The sequence below is a fragment of the Notolabrus celidotus genome, chromosome 16, assembly GCF_009762535.1.
Source record: "Notolabrus celidotus isolate fNotCel1 chromosome 16, fNotCel1.pri, whole genome shotgun sequence".
NCBI classification, from domain to species: domain Eukaryota; kingdom Metazoa; phylum Chordata; class Actinopteri; order Labriformes; family Labridae; genus Notolabrus; species Notolabrus celidotus.
In genome coordinates this window covers 22,280,929-22,299,554 of record NC_048287.1, presented here as the reverse complement: position 1 = coordinate 22,299,554, position 18,626 = coordinate 22,280,929, and the positions used below count along the sequence as shown (strand labels likewise).

At 40.2% G+C, this 18,626-nt stretch overlaps 1 protein-coding gene across 3 annotated transcripts; it reads right to left on the bottom strand.

Moving 5' to 3' along the window:
• Nucleotides 1–535: 535 nt before the first annotated feature.
• Nucleotides 536–18,197, bottom strand: trim46b (tripartite motif containing 46b). 3 transcript variants are annotated; one of them, XR_004634241.1, is made up of 13 exons: nt 16,786–17,208; nt 14,471–14,732; nt 14,092–14,281; nt 13,369–13,567; nt 11,906–12,052; nt 11,044–11,139; nt 9,136–9,389; nt 6,992–7,113; nt 5,866–6,204; nt 4,237–4,301; nt 3,335–3,564; nt 2,703–2,770; nt 536–2,373 (listed from the first exon to the last, which is right to left on the bottom strand). XR_004634241.1 is itself a non-coding variant. In XM_034704213.1 (13 exons), the coding sequence occupies exons 2-13, from the start codon at nt 17,794–17,796 to the stop codon at nt 1,932–1,934; spliced, it is 2,442 nt and encodes an 813-aa protein (XP_034560104.1). In that variant the 5' UTR covers nt 17,891–18,197; the 3' UTR covers nt 536–1,931. The 3 variants fall into 3 exon arrangements, 2 of the variants coding, with proteins under 2 accessions (XP_034560104.1, XP_034560105.1); XM_034704213.1 differs by lacking the exons at nt 4,237–4,301; nt 16,786–17,208 and adding exons at nt 17,704–17,796; nt 17,891–18,197; XM_034704214.1 differs by lacking the exon at nt 4,237–4,301 and having other exon boundaries at nt 16,786–17,201.
• Nucleotides 18,198–18,626: the final 429 nt, after the last annotated feature.

Genomic DNA, 18,626 nt, shown 5'->3' with positions numbered 1-18,626 from the left:
TGTGCATTTATAGTAGTTATTTATTATCATGGCTATCAGTGACACAAAGTGTGGCAGTGCATACTGAATATGGTGAAGAAAAAGATGGATGTGAGTATAAACATAAACTATGCTGTTAAGTGGGAGACATACAACAAAAATGGCAGGTGATATATACTTTTATGATCCATAAAGGTATAATATCCATAAAAGCAAATCTGTAGTTTTAGTAGGAGGCTTGGAAAATGATGCCAATTTTTCTTTTTTTCCAATTTTTAGTGACACACTTCAAAATCTATGCCTGCCAATATCCCATAATGAAGGACAACTTTACCAACTGTGGAAAATGGGTCCAAGTGCTCTTGACATAAAAAGTTTGACCATTACAATAGCTGCACTGTGTTACTAAGGGGAGCTCGGAGGTGCTCTGCTATGCATTGCTGCTCCCTAGTGGTGAAACAGCAGTACAGATTGATCCTCTCAGTGAGTGCAGAGGGTAATTATGAGCTGTTGAAAAACTGTCTGAAGCACAACTCAAACAGAAACAAGAACAGAATGAAACAGAAGGTGTTTATTGTAATTTAAACAATTTGAATTTATTCAGCGTTCATTTCCTTAATCCATTTTTCTCTTGCAAACATTCTGCCAGCAGGTGAAGTTTACATGAATCTAATCTGCTAATCGTTTCATTACAAGCGCTGCTCATTAACTTACAATCAAGCAAAGTTAAAAAAAAAAAAACTACTGTTTGCATGAGAAAACAACTTTTTACCAACAGCCAATGAGTCAATGCTGTTATCAGTCAAACCACACACGTACCCATGCACAAAGGGAAGTAAACACACACACACACACACACACACACACACAAACCCACACAAACCCACACACCCATCAGACTTGTGTATTTGAAATACAAAGTAGCACAAACAGAACCGCAGAGCAGAAACTAGTGATTAGCTGTGCAGCAGAGGTATAATTGGAGCTTGTAATTACAGTATTGCCTCATTGTTCCTCTCTACCTCTAATTTACCGCATTTACATCCCAGAAAAACAATAACTTTGGTTGGGATCATAATGCGTAAATTACAGAAAGTGTTCACAGACAGAAAATAAATCTGTGTAGTTAAACAAGCTCAGCTATAGAAGCAATTAAAGCTCCTGTGAGGTTTTTTTCAGCAGTTATTAAACAGGCTGAAATTAACATTGGTGCCTCTGTGTGACCTACAAATGCAAACCAGACCATCAGTGACAAGACTGATCATTTCTATATAGTAACTTCTAATGCTGATAACCACTGCAGCAGGGTAGGTGTCAAACAAGGCAAGTAACAGCACACTACCATAACAGCAGCAGAGATTCACTGTTAGTGATATGTTTGCCTGTTAAAAAGGCTAGTCAGAAAATACTACTCACACATGAACAGGACAGTATCAGCAAAGATTGGTGGTCCAGCTTTGTCAACAGGGGGCGCCAAAATCCAAGCAAAATGAACATTCCTCACAGGAGCTTTAAATAGTCGAGGCCTCTTCTTTTTTTCTCTCACGTAATGTTCATATCTTTTAAAATGTCAGCGATGTCAAGTTAAGCATGAAAGACGAAAAATAGCTTCTACAGAAAAGACAACATTGTCTGGTGCTGGATCTACATTAGCTTTATAAATGTACGCAATTTAGCCTGGCTACAAGTGCAAGCGTCAAAGATAAAATTACATATAAAGTGCTGGAGATACCAGACACTACTTAAGCAATAAGTCTTGCAAAACTGCATATAACAAAAATGTAAAAAACTTAATTACATTGCATATTTGTTGCTATAGAAACATTTTCTTGTATAAAGAAAATGAAATACAAAACAAAATCGCTGAGATATCTAACTTTTCGCTCTAGCTGATTAAATACATCACAATTACCAATTACATTCCAAATTACCATGTGAGCTCTGATCAGCCTTCAGTTGTTTAAATTAGAGACGCGTGTTTGGATGGTCACCCTTCTCACCGGGGTCTGATCTGCACTGCGATTGGCTACCAGCTCCTGCAGCTGCAGCGCCCCACCGCCAATAAAACAAAAAGCTGGGCACACGGGACCGGAGCAATCGACATGACCCTCCCACAAAGGTCGCAGAGAGTGGGCATCATAAAAGGTGACCCGACCCTTCTCAAAGTCCAGGCACAAGCCAAGCCGGGGCGGCAGCGGGTAGGTGACACCTGTGGGCGAGGAGGGGCCGTTGCTGATGGGGTCTCGGGCACCGTTGCTGTGGTTGTTGTTGTGGTGGTGATAGCTGTGCTGTGGCAGGTAAATCTTTCCCATTCCCATAGTGAGGAAGCAGAAGGGTGGAGCAGAGTCCAGGGCATCTTCTGCTCCACTGTCATGACCACTGTCGGGATCATAGCTGGAGATGGAGAACAGATTGAAAGAGGTGTGTGAAAACAACTATGGATGAGTCATCTTCTTTTCAATTTACCTTGTTTTTGCTATCATCACCCCAAGTGGAAGATGAAATATTCAAATTGTGCCTTTACCACATATTTGACCTCTATTAGCGGCACTGCAACAACTTACAGAGATCTGAAATGTGAAAAAAAGCTCTAATCCAACCCTACTCTTAAAAAATGTAAAATCCTAATCTGCAAACAAACTGGAGTTATCAAATGATGCATTGGAGGAAAAAAGAGAAAATTTTCCCTCTTAAATGTGGGATAAAACCCTACAGCTGCTCACCGTGGACTTGCCATGTCTTGTGGAAGGTGAAACCACTCCTGCAGTTTAGATTCCAAACCAACTCCAACCTTGTAAAGTAGAAGACAGAAAAAAGAAAGTTCATTCACTTAACATCTCTCTTATTGAAAATATTCACATAAGAAACTAATGTAGTTCTCTCTTTTCCTGTTTACATACATTTTGGGTCAAAGCCCCCCCCCCCAAGTCTCATTTATTTACTACTTCAGTCTGGTGAAAAATTTCAGCATAAGCCTCACATCTATAATTACTAATGCAAAATGCATTAGGATGGGTATGCATAGCTTAGTTTTGGTACATTATTCAGAGGAATTGCAAGAGATTATCATGATTTTGCAACACCACCGTCAAAATTAACCAATACATAATCTCCACCGTGACTACCAACCTTAGCTTTAAGGCCCACCTTAACTCCACCTCTTTGCCAGTTTCTAGATAAGTCAAAATTAGATGGGGATAGCCAATCCAATATGGCGGCCATTATTGTTGGTTTATGGAACACCTCTCTAGAAACCAATGGATGACGTCACTCTTACAAAATGATACTTTACGGTGTTTAGTTTAAAACGTTGTACAGTTCAATAAATAAAATATGTCCAATGGGATTTTCTTACTTTCACTAAGTAAGACCCTGGCTCCACTGAGCATGCCCAGTAGTGCCTTCCTTGTGTTATAGCAACATCCCCAACCAGAAGGTCTGAGGTCAGGTGACAGGAAGTTAGGGCATGGTCAGCAGCCTGCAGCAGGGAGAGACCAGGCACACTGCGAGCACAGCGTTGCTCTTTACTGACCACCAGCCGGTCAGCATGGAGACCCCAGCGAGAGTCCAAATAGAAGTTTAGCACTGTGAGGAGAGAACAGAAGAACAGCAGAGAAGAGGGGGAAGGAGAAGAAGATGTGAGGAAGACAAAGAGACAGATGCATTCAAAAAAGACACAAAAGGGTCTTAACAAGTGAGAGGATAAGTTTGGGAGGCAGCAGATTTACAGTCAGAAAGCAGCTAGGACAAGAGAAACGAGGAGAATACAAATAGAGAGGAGAGACTATGGGGAATAGAGAGCAGGCATGCACCTCCTCCCACCAGCACTGGCAGAAAATAAGGGACACTGATCCATAAACTGATGAGTCAGGGATAAAAATACAGAAGGTATCACAAAGAAGCTCTGTCTGTGGGGAGTGCAGATTTTTTCCAAAGGAAGTACATAATACAGGGAGAACATATGTAACAGCAGAAGGGAAAAAACTGCCTACAGGGACACAAGGAATCCACCAATCACTGAACTCGACCAGCTAAAAGCCCTGGATCTGAGTCCGATCCATGTTGTTAAGCCTCATGTCTTAACAAACTGCAAACCTCATCAGCATTCAGACAGATCTCATTAAAGAGCAGGAGGCAGAGGGGTCATGGGTGTCGAGATGGGATGCATGGGATGACCACAAAGAAAAAGCGAAGAGAGATTATTATGTTCTATAGAGGCTGGGAGAAGTGGTCAAGAGGTGAGAATACACTTCTTACGTTCTGTAGGAGGCATGAAGGTTGGCGGCGTTGAAGCAGCGCAGAAGAGGATGACAAGTGCAAAGCTGTGAAATGGGAATAAAATGTGAGAGGAAGATGCAGAATTGGAAGAGGAGGAAAGTGAGGATGTGTTGAAAGCGGAAGAGTTGAAAAAAAATAGGAAATTGGAAGACAGGAACGGGCAGAAAGGAAAAAAAATGAATTATTAAGTGCAAATCATGGCATCATCCTTATTCTTGTATTGTGTCTGTCAAAAAATAGGTGTGAGGGGATAATGGTCAGTAGGAAACATGAGATATTTTTGTAGCTACATGTAATTCACTGAAGTAGCACAACAAGTTTTGAATACAGTCTTAAGCTGATCATGCTCATTTAGACAGTGTCATCTCGGGCTCCCAAATAATCGTTCAGACAGATTTCAATGTGTCAAGTCCAGAAATACTAAGATAGAGTGTTCATCATTTTAAGGTGTTCCATAAGGATCAGCTCTGGGCCTTTTGTGATTAATCAGTTGGATCAATAACATTGGCTCTTTCATAAATGATGTATAATGCACTTCGTTATGCAGATGATACTACGCTGTATTGTTCTGCAGGCTGTGTACAGCTGGCTGTGGAAGAACTACTTCTTTCTTTTAATACTCTTCTGAATGCACTTATCAGCCCTGGATTAGTACTTAATACTGAAGAAAAATGAATTCATGTTTTTTTTACAGGGCAAGAGATAATAATTATAACAGCCTATAGCTATCAGTGCTGAATGGCGGACATAATGAAAGAGTCCCAGTGTATGAATATCTCGGTATTTGAGTTTATGACTCATTTGCTTTGAAACACTACACTGAAAATCTCATCAACAAACTCTTGCTTCAACTTAAGCAAGAAAAATGAAGCAGTCTTTCTTTCTGTCCTTGATTATGTTAATTTAATCTACAGACACACTGCTTCCTTTCTCAAAGCACAGGACTCAGTCTATTAATCTGCTCTTAGATTCACAACTAAAGATCTCTCTGACATTCACCTTTGCATTCTGTAAAATAAAGTGGGTTGTCTTCTCTGATATGGAGGTGTATATAACACTGGCATGAATCTTTTTATCTGGACCACTGAACCCTTCCAAACTTTTTCTACTGACAAAAGCGCTTCAAAAAATCCTCCTTCAGATTTTGTGCTCTAAAAACGTGACATTATTTACCCCAAAATTCTCAAGATCAACATTCTCATTTCACTTCAACAAATCAAGATGGTTAATTCCAACTCTGTCACCACAGTATGCAATCGTTTGCAATGAGCATTGTACTTTGTTTTTTTTGCTTTTAATTGAGCATTTCTGTAAATCTCAACATCAAAGTAAATAAGGGAAACCTATGATTTTTAAGGCTGTAATTAAGGTTTGAATGAATTAGTTAGGAGTTCATTGCAAAATCTTGCAAAGAGCTGCAAGCAAAACCCAACACGTTTTAGAGCTGTGCTGTTTCACACACTATAAAGTGTTCAAAAGTATAATCCAAACCTCCTTAGACCCCTTCACTCCATTATGCACTTCTGTTGTTTGGGTAGATTTTACCTGTAGCAAACTCAAAGTCTCTACTCGTTCATCACAATTAGCCATCACCTCTGTGTGTCTCACCTGGTGCCGGAGGCGTGTGCAGGTACACCTCCTCACTGTACTCCCCATAGCCCGCCTTGTTGCAGCCTCTCACCCGCAGCACGTACACACTGTCCATCTCCAGCCTGTCGATCACGGCGCTGCTCCCACTCACTTCATCCATTCGTTGCCAGCCCCAACGGGCGGCTGCCAATCCTCCTCTGATCCCGCCTCTAGATGCTCCACCTGGAACCACACCTCGGCGGCGATACTCGACAGAGAAGTGCCAGGCAGGGGCAGACTCTGGAGGGAGTCGCCAGCACAGGAAGAGCTGGTCATAGGCCAGGGTACGCTGGGTATCAATCACTGGAGCCTGGGGAGCTGGAGTGGTTAAAAGCAAAGTTTATATACTTCAGTCCAAATGTGAAGTCTGAAATATATGTAGTGCCACTTATTGTTGGTTATGGCATTTCTGGTTCATCAGGTCATATACGCTTTGAAAGAAGTGAACAAAGCAACTTGATATTTAACGGTGAGACCCATGCAGAAGTGCCTTACACCTGCATTCTTATTAATAGCCAGCAGGGGGCGAATGCAGCAGATAGAGTGAACCATCTGATTGCATTGAAATGAATAACAAAACTGCTTTTCAGTGGACTTATACCGAATTAAACATTTTAAAATATATTTCAGGGGCATTGGTGGCCTAGCGGTCTAAGCGCCCCACATACAGAGGCTACAGTCCTTGTCGCAGGGGTCGCCGGTTCGATTCCCAGCGGGTTGACCATTTCCTGCATGTCTTCCCCCACTCTCGACTCCCCACATTTCCTGTCTCTCTTCAGCTGTTCAATCAAATAAAGGCAAAAAGGCCTTGATGATAAGTAGAGTATGCTGTAAAGCTACTATCTTGGTGGCTAGTCAAACAGAATACAATAATGTATAGACCTGGAGATCAAATATTTTCAGGTGTGGCCTTCCACAAGCTGCCTAAAGCTAAAAAGGCAAACTCCAAGTTGACTTCAGGGTGATTATGTCTACTGAAATATTATAAGAATAAGAAAGTCATCATAAAGACCCTTTCTTCTTTTCCTTTTTCTCCTTTCAACCTTTCTTATTGTGTTCTCCTACACTGTTATCCCCTCTCTTTCCCTTCCTCCTCCTCTCTCACCTTGGATGAAGTTCAAATCCGTCAGGAGTTTGAGTTCTTTAGAGACGTCCAGCTGGAAGTGTCTGAAGGACGGATCAGCAGCCAAAGTGAAATGCTGCAGGTTCTCTATCGCTTTGCACAACCTGGTGAAGTAAAAACAGAGAGAGTAAGTGTTGGAGGAGTGAAGGAGGACCAGTGTTTACTTTATACACCCACTGATATGGTAGGATGGGGAGACAGACTGATGAAGGAAGAGGTGTGTGGTATGTTCTCAGAGATATGGCTGGCGTCATACAGTATGTTTCTCATTAGCGTGATTAAAGACATTTGTGCATTCCTGGGGGACTATTTCCAACTGCGGATTGATACCTAAAAGCATTAAAAGTATACAGTAGTGCAGAGCAGTTGACTACACAAACCACTGGGGCCCATTGAATATGTATTGAATATTTTGAAAGTGAAGTAACTTAATGGGGCAGATGTGGCTCAGGGGTAGAGTGGGTCATTCACTTATCAGAGGTAAGGGGTTTGATCCTCATTTCCCTTTTAGAAACATAATTAGGAAAGCAAATAAACTCCTTTTTGTTCTATAAGGAATAGCATTCAGTGTGTCAGTGTTGGTATGTAGTATGTACTATGGTGATAAACTACACTGCACCTTATGTAATGTATAGTAGTGGACGGTAACAAAGTACATTTACTTGAGTACTGTACTTAAGTACAGTTTTCGAGTATCTGTACTTTACTTGAGTATTCTTTTTGGGGGGTACTTTTACTCCACTACAATTGAAAGACAAATATCATACTTTTGACTCCTCTACATTTCTATCAGTGCTCTAGTTACTCACTACTTTTGCTTGGAAGTCAGCTGATGAATTTTCTTTTCTGAAATCAGATTCCAAGGACCGTAAACTGTTCTTGTACTTGTGTTTGGTTTGTCTAAACGGTGTAGTCGTACCTCGGTTGAGTGTAGAGCAAATGCAGAGCAAACATTATTCAGATCAGTCCGTTCATTTAGTCGTGGTAATGATTATTATAGCAGAGAAGGATGATGATTCTCTACCGGAGCACCATGGCCATATTTTAAACTCACGTTTGAGGTTTTTGAAATAAAGAATGATTTGTATTGTTGTAAATATATGTATTGAATATAAATATAATTATCTAAATATCTATTTACCACCCAAACTTCATCACAGCCTACAGAAAATCTCCATCTAACCTGAGAAAGCATGTGGAGGTCTGTAGCTAACACACTTGTTTTATTCTTGATGAACAATTTAAACTTGTCTGTTCTTGAAGTAACTTAGTTTATATTTCATGTTAAAATTTTTAGATGTGAAATAATGTTTTCTAGATAAACAGAACATAGCAGAATGTGAACCCGTGTATTCTTGACTGCACTCATGCTTTGTGAATAAACATTTAAGATATTTTAAGAAGTACTTTGAATACTTAAGTATTCTTAAAGGAAAGTATTTCAGTACTTTAACTCAAGTAATAATTTGACAGAACATCTTTCACTTGTATTGGAGTAATATTTGACATGCAGGATCTGTACTTTGACTTAAGTAATGCTGTACTTTGTCCACCACTGGTAATGTATGAATGCAAGTGAAAGGATGAACACTCACTTGTATTATTAAGAATTGTAAGCGATCAGTAGACTGGAGCAGCAATATAAAAATGCAATCCATTTACTATTTAGTCTACAGAGATTTAGCTAAATCAGGCTTTGGCTACCCAGACAGTACTTGTTCACACGATTACTTCGTAGCTGCTTTTGGTCCTTTTATAGGATTTGTTGACTGTACAAAAGAAGAATTAAATAAAGTATAATTTATGACATTGTTAAGCAGATTGTTGTTTTGCACAATACAATTCACTTGAAAGAGAAAATTATGCATCAAAGAGTAGCGTCTTTCAGTTAGATTCACTTGCTTGGAGCAAATAAAGTCATCATTCTTAAGTTGCTTGATCGGTCTTGTTGTCCCTTATTTGTTCCGGGAAGGCATGCACAGTGTAATGATTTTCTTATTTGGTATCTGTCGAAATTGTAGTTGTGAGCATACCTGTTCACATAATAAAGTAAAGCAAACACAGATACAATCGAAGGTCTGTTCTGTCAAGACAGACAGCCATGCAGAGACAAACAAACAGTAAACCTGTTATGAGTCTGGCGAGCAGCCTGCACAAAACAGGGCTGGTCTGTTTCTTTCAGCAGCTCCTGGGTAAACGCCATGAGCCCCGCGTGCTCCATCAAGCTCCGTCGCTCCGCCACTTGAGCAGCCAACGCCTCGCCTCGTTTCTGCCGCGTCGACTCCAGAGCCTGGGTGAGCGAAGCATGGCGCTCGGCCAGAGCAGCCGTCAGATCCCTGATGCTCTGAGCCAGCTGCTCTCTGGCTGATACACTGTTTACCTGGTGAGGGGAAACATGAAGAGACAGGTTTTAGCACTTAGAGACACTCAGGTGTGCTACATGACAGCACCACATGGATTCACAAGGCCTTTCATGGAGACTAATTTGACACAATGTAAAACATGTTTGAAGTACATAAAAAAGATGAATGAAAAAAAGTCAAAATAGGGGAGTGATATTAGACACCAAAAAGTAGACACATTGTTAAATTAAACAATATTGTTTTGTCCTTGGTCTTAATATATATATATTAACATTACAAACCCTTCCACTGTCACATAAACATCTGAGAGATAAACAACTCTTTCAGACGGTTGCACATAGTCATCTACTCTCCACATGTTTATAACCAGTTTATAACCAGTTAATAAATAATTAATAACACTGTAACTTAGTTTAAAAAACATTTGTAAGCATAATGACTGTACAATAGCCAACCACCAGTAATAGGGAAAAGTTATGAAATAATGCACTCCATTTTTATATCAAGTAACTGCATGTATTTAGTAACTTGGTGATTTGTGGAGTTAAGGATTATTTATAAATACCTTTTAGGAAACTATGCAAACAAAGTTAGCTAAAGGAACCATGAGGCTAAACTAGATGGTTTGAAACATTTAAACAGCTCATGAATTATCTTAACCGTCCTGTTATGTTGCGGGTCAAATTGACCCATTTTATATCCAAAAATAAAATAAAAAAAGTGTTAAAAGTATTATTTCACATTTATAATGTCACAGTGGATGAAAGGCTAGTGGTATTCAGAGGTTCCTTCCATCATAGGTAATATATGCCGTTGAAACCAGCTAAATACAGCATAAAAATCTGGGCTGAATGTGACAGAAGAGGTGTCTCTTGTTAGTTTATGAACATCACTACATAAAAAAATAATAATTTCTAAATGTAAAATAAAATAAACAAAAATCGATGTCATGTAAAACCATTGTATTTATATTTACGGCTTTTCGATGTACATTAAAAAAAGTTTTAACATGAATTTCATAAAAAACAAGTGAGTTATCCTCATTGAACCATGATCCGTGAGAATTAAAGGACACAGTTGAAATAAATATTGATTTAAATGGTTAGTAATGCAGTTAATAATGAGATTTTAAAAATGTTTATTGTGATTTTTTGGGGTTCTGACACTTTTGGATCATTGAATATGCCCGGGTCAAGTTGACCCAGTAACATAATTGCTGTCCCTAAGAACGAACATAACAGAAGGGTTAAGAAACATTTCATAAATCTTTCCCAACATACCGTATGATAACATGCTTTTGGGTGTATTGATTTATTATTAGCTATTTTATACTTCTCTACATTACTCGTTAGCTAAATGTTCATCTACCTGTTGTAGGGTGGAGTCAAAGTCTAATGACCATTTAATACAATGATAAAAACTATGTAATAACTACATTGTACTGGCTTATAAATAATCATTAGATTTTTTATATAGGGTTTACAAATAGGGGATTTTATAATGCTGCTGTTAATCTTTCCAAAGTGTTGGCAAACAGAAGCTGGCTGACTTCAATAGGCACTCATACAAATCAACCAGCAGGAACCCCCAACAGTTTTTGGTGATATTAAGCTGCTGGCATGTCTTGCTTCCATGTTGGGCAACATTTTGTGGGCTCATAGTATTAATCACCTCAGTCTGTGTGATGGAACTCTCCAGCTGGGTAATCTGACTGAGGACTGTGTCCTGGTTGGACAGAATGTAGTTCATCTCCTTCGTAATCTTCTCCTGTCAAATACAAAACAAAAACACATCATTAAAACAACAGATCACACACCAAGGGGCTTAAATGTTGCACAGAGCCTGCTCTATATTCATACATACTGTATATACAGCATGTTGATGTCTCAGATGGAAGACACTTTTTGCCTTTTTAAAAGAATGCACCTCCTAACCATCACAGCATCTCCTCAGTACAAAGTAAATACTAGAGAAGCAAATAACAGGCATGCACACTGTTAACTAAATATATTGTTATAAAGTTAATTTTAAACAATATTATAACAATATTATAGATAATTTCAAAGATGACCATCCATCAGGCCGTCATCATACAGTCTTAATCGATTAATTTATGTTTAAAGCTCCAGTGAGGAATTTTGGGTTTGTGTGGATATTGGCGCCCCCCTGTGGACAAAGAGTAACCTCTATGTCTCTGATCTCGTCCTGTACATGGGAAAGTCGTTGTTTTTAATGAAACATGCTGTCTTTAACAGTCAACAGCATCACTCACAGTTCATAAGGCTTTTCTCTTAAGCATGCTGTGTATCGTCATCAGACATCTACCCTGCAGCAGCTGTTACAGACATCAAAAATAACTAACCCTGTTACTGATGGTCTGGTTTGCTTTTCTAGGCCATAAAGAGGCATTATTATTAACTCCAGTCTGTTAAACTGTGTTTCTTTAAGGTACTGAGTATTAAACTGTTGATTTAATCACAGGACATTTTATAGAAGCCCAGTGTAGACCAGTGTCAGACTCAGAGTGTGTTACCTTTAGGGCCTGGTACGCCTGGGCCACAGGGAGCACTTTGTGTCCGGTGTGGAGGCGGCGTAGTTTGCAGAGAGGACAGAGCAGCCGCTGACAAGTCCGACAGTAGAACTGTAGTTTCTCCTGGTCATGCTCCGGACAGGTCAGAACCTGAGAACACGAGACAAGTTTAAGTATTTTATTCATAATACAAATTACCTCACACCATCACTTTGTTTATACAATCAATAAATAGCTCTTAAACAGCATAGCTCAAATCTGAAAGTATTACACTGTTTATTTTGTTATTTTGTTTCATATTGAAAAGAACACTGCTTCCTATTTTCGAACAAGTTGCTTGTAATGTGGATGTAGGAATACAGTATTTCAGTTGAAAATCATTTATTACAAACTACTTTTATTGCTAGAAAAAGTGTTACTACTGTGTCTAAAAAATTAGGCTTGGATACAAAATCTTTCTCAACAGACTATGATTATTATTTCAAGAGGCTATTTATCCTTCATTGAGACTGATCCTTCTGTCTTTGATTCAGTGCATTTTTTAAGAATGTTTTTTTTAATATTTTTAAATGCCCTTATTAAGAGAAAGGGACAGTGGATAGAGCTGGAAACTGGGAAACAATAGAAACAGGGACGAATGACATGCAGCAAGGGGCCTTATTTGGGCCACCAGCTACAAGGACTATAGCCTCTGTATGGGGCACGGAAGCTGCAATCTCGAGTGCAGAAATATGAGGCCAAGTGCAAACAAAACTGCAGTTCCTCGAGTGTCCACTTGTGGCTGGATGCAAAAGCATGGGAAGTCCCATTGACACCCATGTTAAAATTATCTTTTTTTTTATCATTTGTATCCACTGTACGATTGGTAACAGTTTTTACACCTCATTAATTTTGAAGACTTAGAGTTGTTTAAAGATTTGCATACTTAGAGGCACAGTTGAGTTGATTTACAGACAAGCGCTATGTAACTGTTTGCTAGGAGGCTTACAGCCTGCCTCAGCTCCACTTCTTAGTCTGTTTCTAGGTCGACTGAAAGCTAGGTTGAGTCTGCATTTCCAATATGGCAACTGCCTCCATGTTTAATACAGTCTATGGGGGCATCCGATTCAACTGCTGATCTGAAAAAAACACCTGTTGTTGTTGTTGTTTGTATGTTTTTTAAACAAGCTACACCAAGTCAGTTGCCTTTTATGAGATAAACACAATTAAATGAATTGATTTAAAAATTCCCAAAGCTTGACTGATCATCTAAAAGTTATGAACCACTTCAGTGTTGCCAGGTGTGAAAAGTCCTCCTCCTTTAGGATGAAACTTAGTTATAACTCTGCTATTCAAATCATCAGAAAGGCTGACAAGTTTATTCACTACTGTTACTTTTAAAACTACATAAATCTTAAGTATTATTAGAATATTATATCATTAATAATATGAAATAATATTATATAATTATTTTCCCAGTGTCTCACCTTTGGTCTGAAGTTGAGTGTGGGCAGGATATGTTCATGTTGCGCCCGTGGCGTCCCCCATGGGTGGTACAGCTTAAAACACTCATTACAGAAATTGGACCTGCAGTCGGCGCAGCCTTTGGTGGCCTCCAGAGTCTGAGGAGGTTTACAGAACTGACACATGACAGCCACACTGCCAAGGCTCACTGTGTGTCTGTACCTGGAGGAAGATGGGAGGAAGAGTAGCAGGGAGAGGGAAAGAAAAAACTGATTATGCTTTTGACTCTCTTTGATTATTTTTATAAAATAAATAAATAGCCCGGAGAGATTTGCCGACATAGCTATAATTAAAAATACTCTTCAAATACAGAACTATAATAGACACAAGAAAGATTCTAACCAGATACAGAAAAATAATGAAGAAACTTACAAAATAAGAGGCCAAAAGAATTACTCTGAGATGTAGTCATGTTGAATTGGTGATTAAGTAGCTACAATACCAAGCACACAGTCAGCCATGACAGCTACAGTGTCAGTGCACGCTCTGCAGGATTCTTCACCAGCTCAGCTGCTGCTGAATAATTACAGTGAGCATTGGAAATGATCCCACACCTTCTGTTTTCCAGGTCGGAGTCATCCAAACACTGAATGGCAGTATCAGTGTGTCATTTAATTTGCACCTACCTTTGCTTTTTTTATTTTGTTTGGTAAGCATCTATGTGTGTGAGTGTGTGTTGCACCTACCTCTCCACTATCCGCTCCAAGGTAAGGTTGCGCAGACAGTCAGTGAGGCCCTTTTCTCCCAGCTCCACATCTCTGCCGCAGGGCACACAGGGGAACAGCATCATCAGAGGTGGGCCTTCCTTGCGGCGTCGCCCTGGATACGACCCATATCCTGGAGACCGGGGCATGGACGGGGAAGGCGGGTGGGGACCTTAAACCAAGAAGAGAAGCCATAGGGAGAGATAAATAAACAGTTGATGGACAATTTTCCAAAACGAAAAATAAATTGATCATATGTCAAGAATTCAGCAACAAAATGCTTGATATAATCTTTAAAACGGTTCTTCCTCCCTTCTCTCCCCCTTGACCGGATTCAGATTTATGAAGAGGTGCCTCATACCTGCCCGCAGTACGCGGTCAATAGGTCTCTGCTCATGTTTGGGAGTAGGCCTGCGGGCCTGACGGGGTGAGCGCATGTTGGGCGTAGAGGCTGGAGAGTTTGGCTCTGGGGGGAGCTCTGGAGGCGGGTAGCCGTTCGCCACAAGGACCTCGGAGGCACACAAGAGGCAGATGCTGTGCTGGCATGGCAGGACCACGGGCTGTTTGACGATGTCCTTACACACAGAGCAGTGCAGCTCGCGCTCCAGGCTCTTCATGTTAGACTGTCGGAGAATAGAGAGACTTTGATTTTATTCTTCTCACACCAAATAATAATTCTTAGACCTTCCATAAGATGTCAGAGATGTTTTAATACTATCATTCCCTTCCATAAACCAATTCCAAAACCTAGTCTTGGGTTTTGCTGATACAGAGTGCCCCTATGATACTACTGTAATGGAAAAATAAACATCATTTTGATGGAAAAACACTCAGTGCTTACATTTTGCTTTGAATGTCATTAACATCTGCTTATACAACACTGTTTTTGTTTGTTATTGTTTCACCATAATTTTCCTGAACGTGCAGACTTTTCAGGACCTAGCAGTTACATTATCGAACAAGCACATTGATTAGCATACTTGCTAATGCCTAATACATTATCGTTGGTAGTAACAGGCCGAAAAATACAATTATAATACAGTACATTCTAAAAAAAAACTCATATTGTTTAACAAAAGAAGACAAAGATTGAAAAGTTACACTCTGTAGAAAGCTAAGCCAACATTTTTGCAATATTTTGATGTGAATCCGAATCTATTTCCTTCGAGAGTGAGTGCAGAAGATCATAAATCAGACCAGGCCTCCCAGTTAGCACATCTTCTCCACTAGGCAGTTTCTGAAACTCAGCACTATAGACACATTAAAAAGACATCAAGAGCATCAGGCGTTAGGGGGAAGATGGGGTGATGGGAAAATCTGTGCCGGACATGCGACTTAGACCATCATTCTTGTTAAATATGGATAAAGACCAGGTATTAATTATTCAAGCACTGCACAGAGTGCATCTCTCATGGTGCAGCTTTGTATGTGAATATGAGCTGTTATCAAGTTTGTTACATCTATTGATGTTTTGTAGTCATCACATGAACATATATGTGTACAAGAAGATTCAATGAGCCATGATACTAGGAGGGAAGAGGGCATAAATACAGAGCAAAGGCATTGTGGATTACACAAATAGCGTACAAGTTTAAGCATTTGGCAGAAATAGAATTTACTAGTGAGGTTATAATCAGCTTGATCACGCATTGCAGATTGTTTCTCTGTATTTAAGACAGTGCTACAACAATAAACCTCTCTGCTACCTTCAGGCTATATAAAGCTGCGGGTGAAGATTTAGAGCTGCACCTCTGGAGCAGATAGCGTGCACAGTCCTGCTCAAGGACATGGATTTGACAGGAAAGGACACACCGGCTGTTGCACAAACCTGTGACTTCACAGCTACGGTCAGTCTACCCTGCCACTTCAATTGTGACAAGTGTACAGAGACCTGTTTCTCTATCCTGTCTTGCACCCTGCTATGTGTTAGTGCAGAAAATTTTTCATTTTTGGTTATCAGGTTGGCCATGATTTGTTTTTGCTTCATGGATGTCCTTGACTCACATTCTCAACCTCAATCTATTGCAAGGTCAGCAGTCATGACGTCCACGTCACTGACAGTATGAGTCAACTTCAAAACCAGGAGCAGACAAACTGGCAGACCATGCTGCATTGGGGCTTTGGGATTTTTGTCACTGTACTGAGATGCAGCAGTGGGGCAGTTTATCACAGCACAATACAAACAGCATCTAAATCCCTGGATCTGCATGTGGAATCAGGTGGTCATATGCATTAGATTATTGCATTTATACTGGATTTCTAGAGGCCCAAGAAGTCATAGAATGCCATACTGCTGGATGTCATACCTTTCATCAAATGAGGTGATACAGCTGTAGGTGCGTTGCCAAAATGAGATAGAATGAGGCTGCAAGGAGAAAAACTAACCAGACCCTGATTGAAGCGTTAAATTGAAATAATTGGATTAGTTAATGTAACCTAATTTCTCCCCCAGTTCCCCTCTCTGTGTCATTCCCCAATGTCAACTCCTGCAATGGCCTGCCTTTCTCTCCTCGTGCAGTACTGCTGCCAATTGAAATCTCAGGCTACCTGCAGGCTATATCGACCACAACGAAAAGAAGCCCTATTGTACCGATCTGTCATGAATTATGCGCACTGCCTCCGCTGTGCCCGGCGTGGTGAAGGTGTGAAACATGCGATGCGACAGCGCATCCTTACCTTCACCTGGAATCTAGGCGCCATGGCAGCAGCAGATTACGCGTAGCTATATATTTCCTGCATCAAGAATCTCTTGAGGAGAGGGGAGGGGCTTCAAGATTTTTTTCCATCGTGAGCAAAAGACCCTTCACGCCGGTAAGATGGGGTCTGCGTGAATGGCTGTGGTAGCTGCTTCACCATCACCATAAGGATGCGAACCTCAGGACGCGCGTTTATACGCGTAAACGTATGCACAAGCCAGTCAGCTGTAGTCTGTTTTAACAATCTCTGATTTTTTTTTTAACCCTCTAGCAGCCGATGTCACAACCAGCAGTGCCACGTACACACACACACACACACGCACACGCACACACACACACACACACACACACACACACACACACTTCTTCCTCCCCGTGCCTCTGCAGCAGCCCAATCCTGCATCTCGTCTCCATGGAAACCACCATCCAGTGAACCCAAAAAAGAGACGTACCATTTCATCTTGCTCACAAACAGATTTGTCATTTTAAAATGTGTAAAACATCCTCATATCTCATCTGAGGAAGAGCGCGTTTTCAACCACTTGAATGGCTTGTTTAACACGAGCTGTTGCACCGAGACATTGGAGGACCACTAGCAGCATCGAGGGAGCATAACGAGACGACCATCGGTTTTCCATGACGAGGATTGAGACAAACCCACATTTTTTCCTATACTGGCAATTTAATATGAAAAGGCACCTTTTAATCTGGCACCAGTGAAAACAGGTGAAGGCCTGATTGTAAGCGACAGAAATGGTGGAGACCTGCCGTAAATGTAGTTCTCCATTTTAAATACAAGCTGGAGTCCTTATTTCCTCACATTAAATAAAAAACCTTTGACCATTGGCTACATCCAGCAACAGATACAATACACACAGGCATATAAGGCTATACTCACACTGATACGAACCAAAGCTTCCATCGTTGATGTGGCTGTTTTCAAATCCATCTCTGCCATTTTAAGAAGATAGCTTCCTCCTGTTTTCATCATCTGGATATAAATCGTGATGTATCACGGTCACACGCCATTTGATGCATATTGAAAAGTAAAAACTGTCTGAATGTTGAATATTTTGACAGCTTACCGTGTGGAAATGCCACGTTTTAGATTTTAATTCTTTTTTTTTTCAAAACAGCCTAGATCTTGACATTTTTACGCACAAACCAAAACAAAAAAAGGCTGCGAGAAGCTCCATCGTCAGGATGATAAAAAATATTTCTATTGGTGTTGTCAATATATATCCACGATGAATACTACCAGATGCCTGTGGCTCTTATTCCTCACGTAGACATCCCTCCTCCCAACCTTCCAGTCCCTTGCCGGTGTACGGATGCCTTCGAAGGATGTGACTCAACGGCAGGGCCGGAGCTAGATGTCATGGAATGGGGGCTCATCCCCCAATGCCCAACCCACCAACCACTTATGGTAAGAACATAACTTAAATTAATAGAGTTGCCAAACAATTGATTTTTCAATCATGATTAATAGTATGATTATCCATTAACTTGAAATTAAACAGAAATGAATCACACATTTGTAGCTCTTCTAAATGTACCGTAAAGGAATATTTTTCAAAATGTTGATACTATTATCAACATTGGAGTGAACAAATATGCTTGCTTTATGCAAATGTATGTCTATTATTATTGCAAACATCCAAATAATAAAAAAAAAATACTGTTCAGAAAATTATCCAGAATAAGCTCAAAGGTCCTGCTTGCTCAAAAATATGCTCTAAGCTTAGGATGGAATGTCAAGCCAAACAAGCAACAACAGGCATATTGACCTGAATCTAAATTTGCTTTGTAATACTAACACAA

Bases quoted from the DNA above. Each gene is read 5' to 3' on its own strand.
- trim46b (XM_034704213.1), bottom strand. From the start codon at position 17,796: ATGATGAAAACAGGAGGAAGCTATCTTCTTAAAATGGCAGAGATGGAT. The intron at 14,733-17,703 runs GTGAGTATAGCC...ATTCTCCGACAG, and splicing joins AAGCTTTGGTTCGTATCAGT to TCTAACATGAAGAGCCTGGA. The intron at 11,140-11,905 runs GTAACACACTCT...TGTATTTGACAG, and splicing joins AGGCGTACCAGGCCCTAAAG to GAGAAGATTACGAAGGAGAT.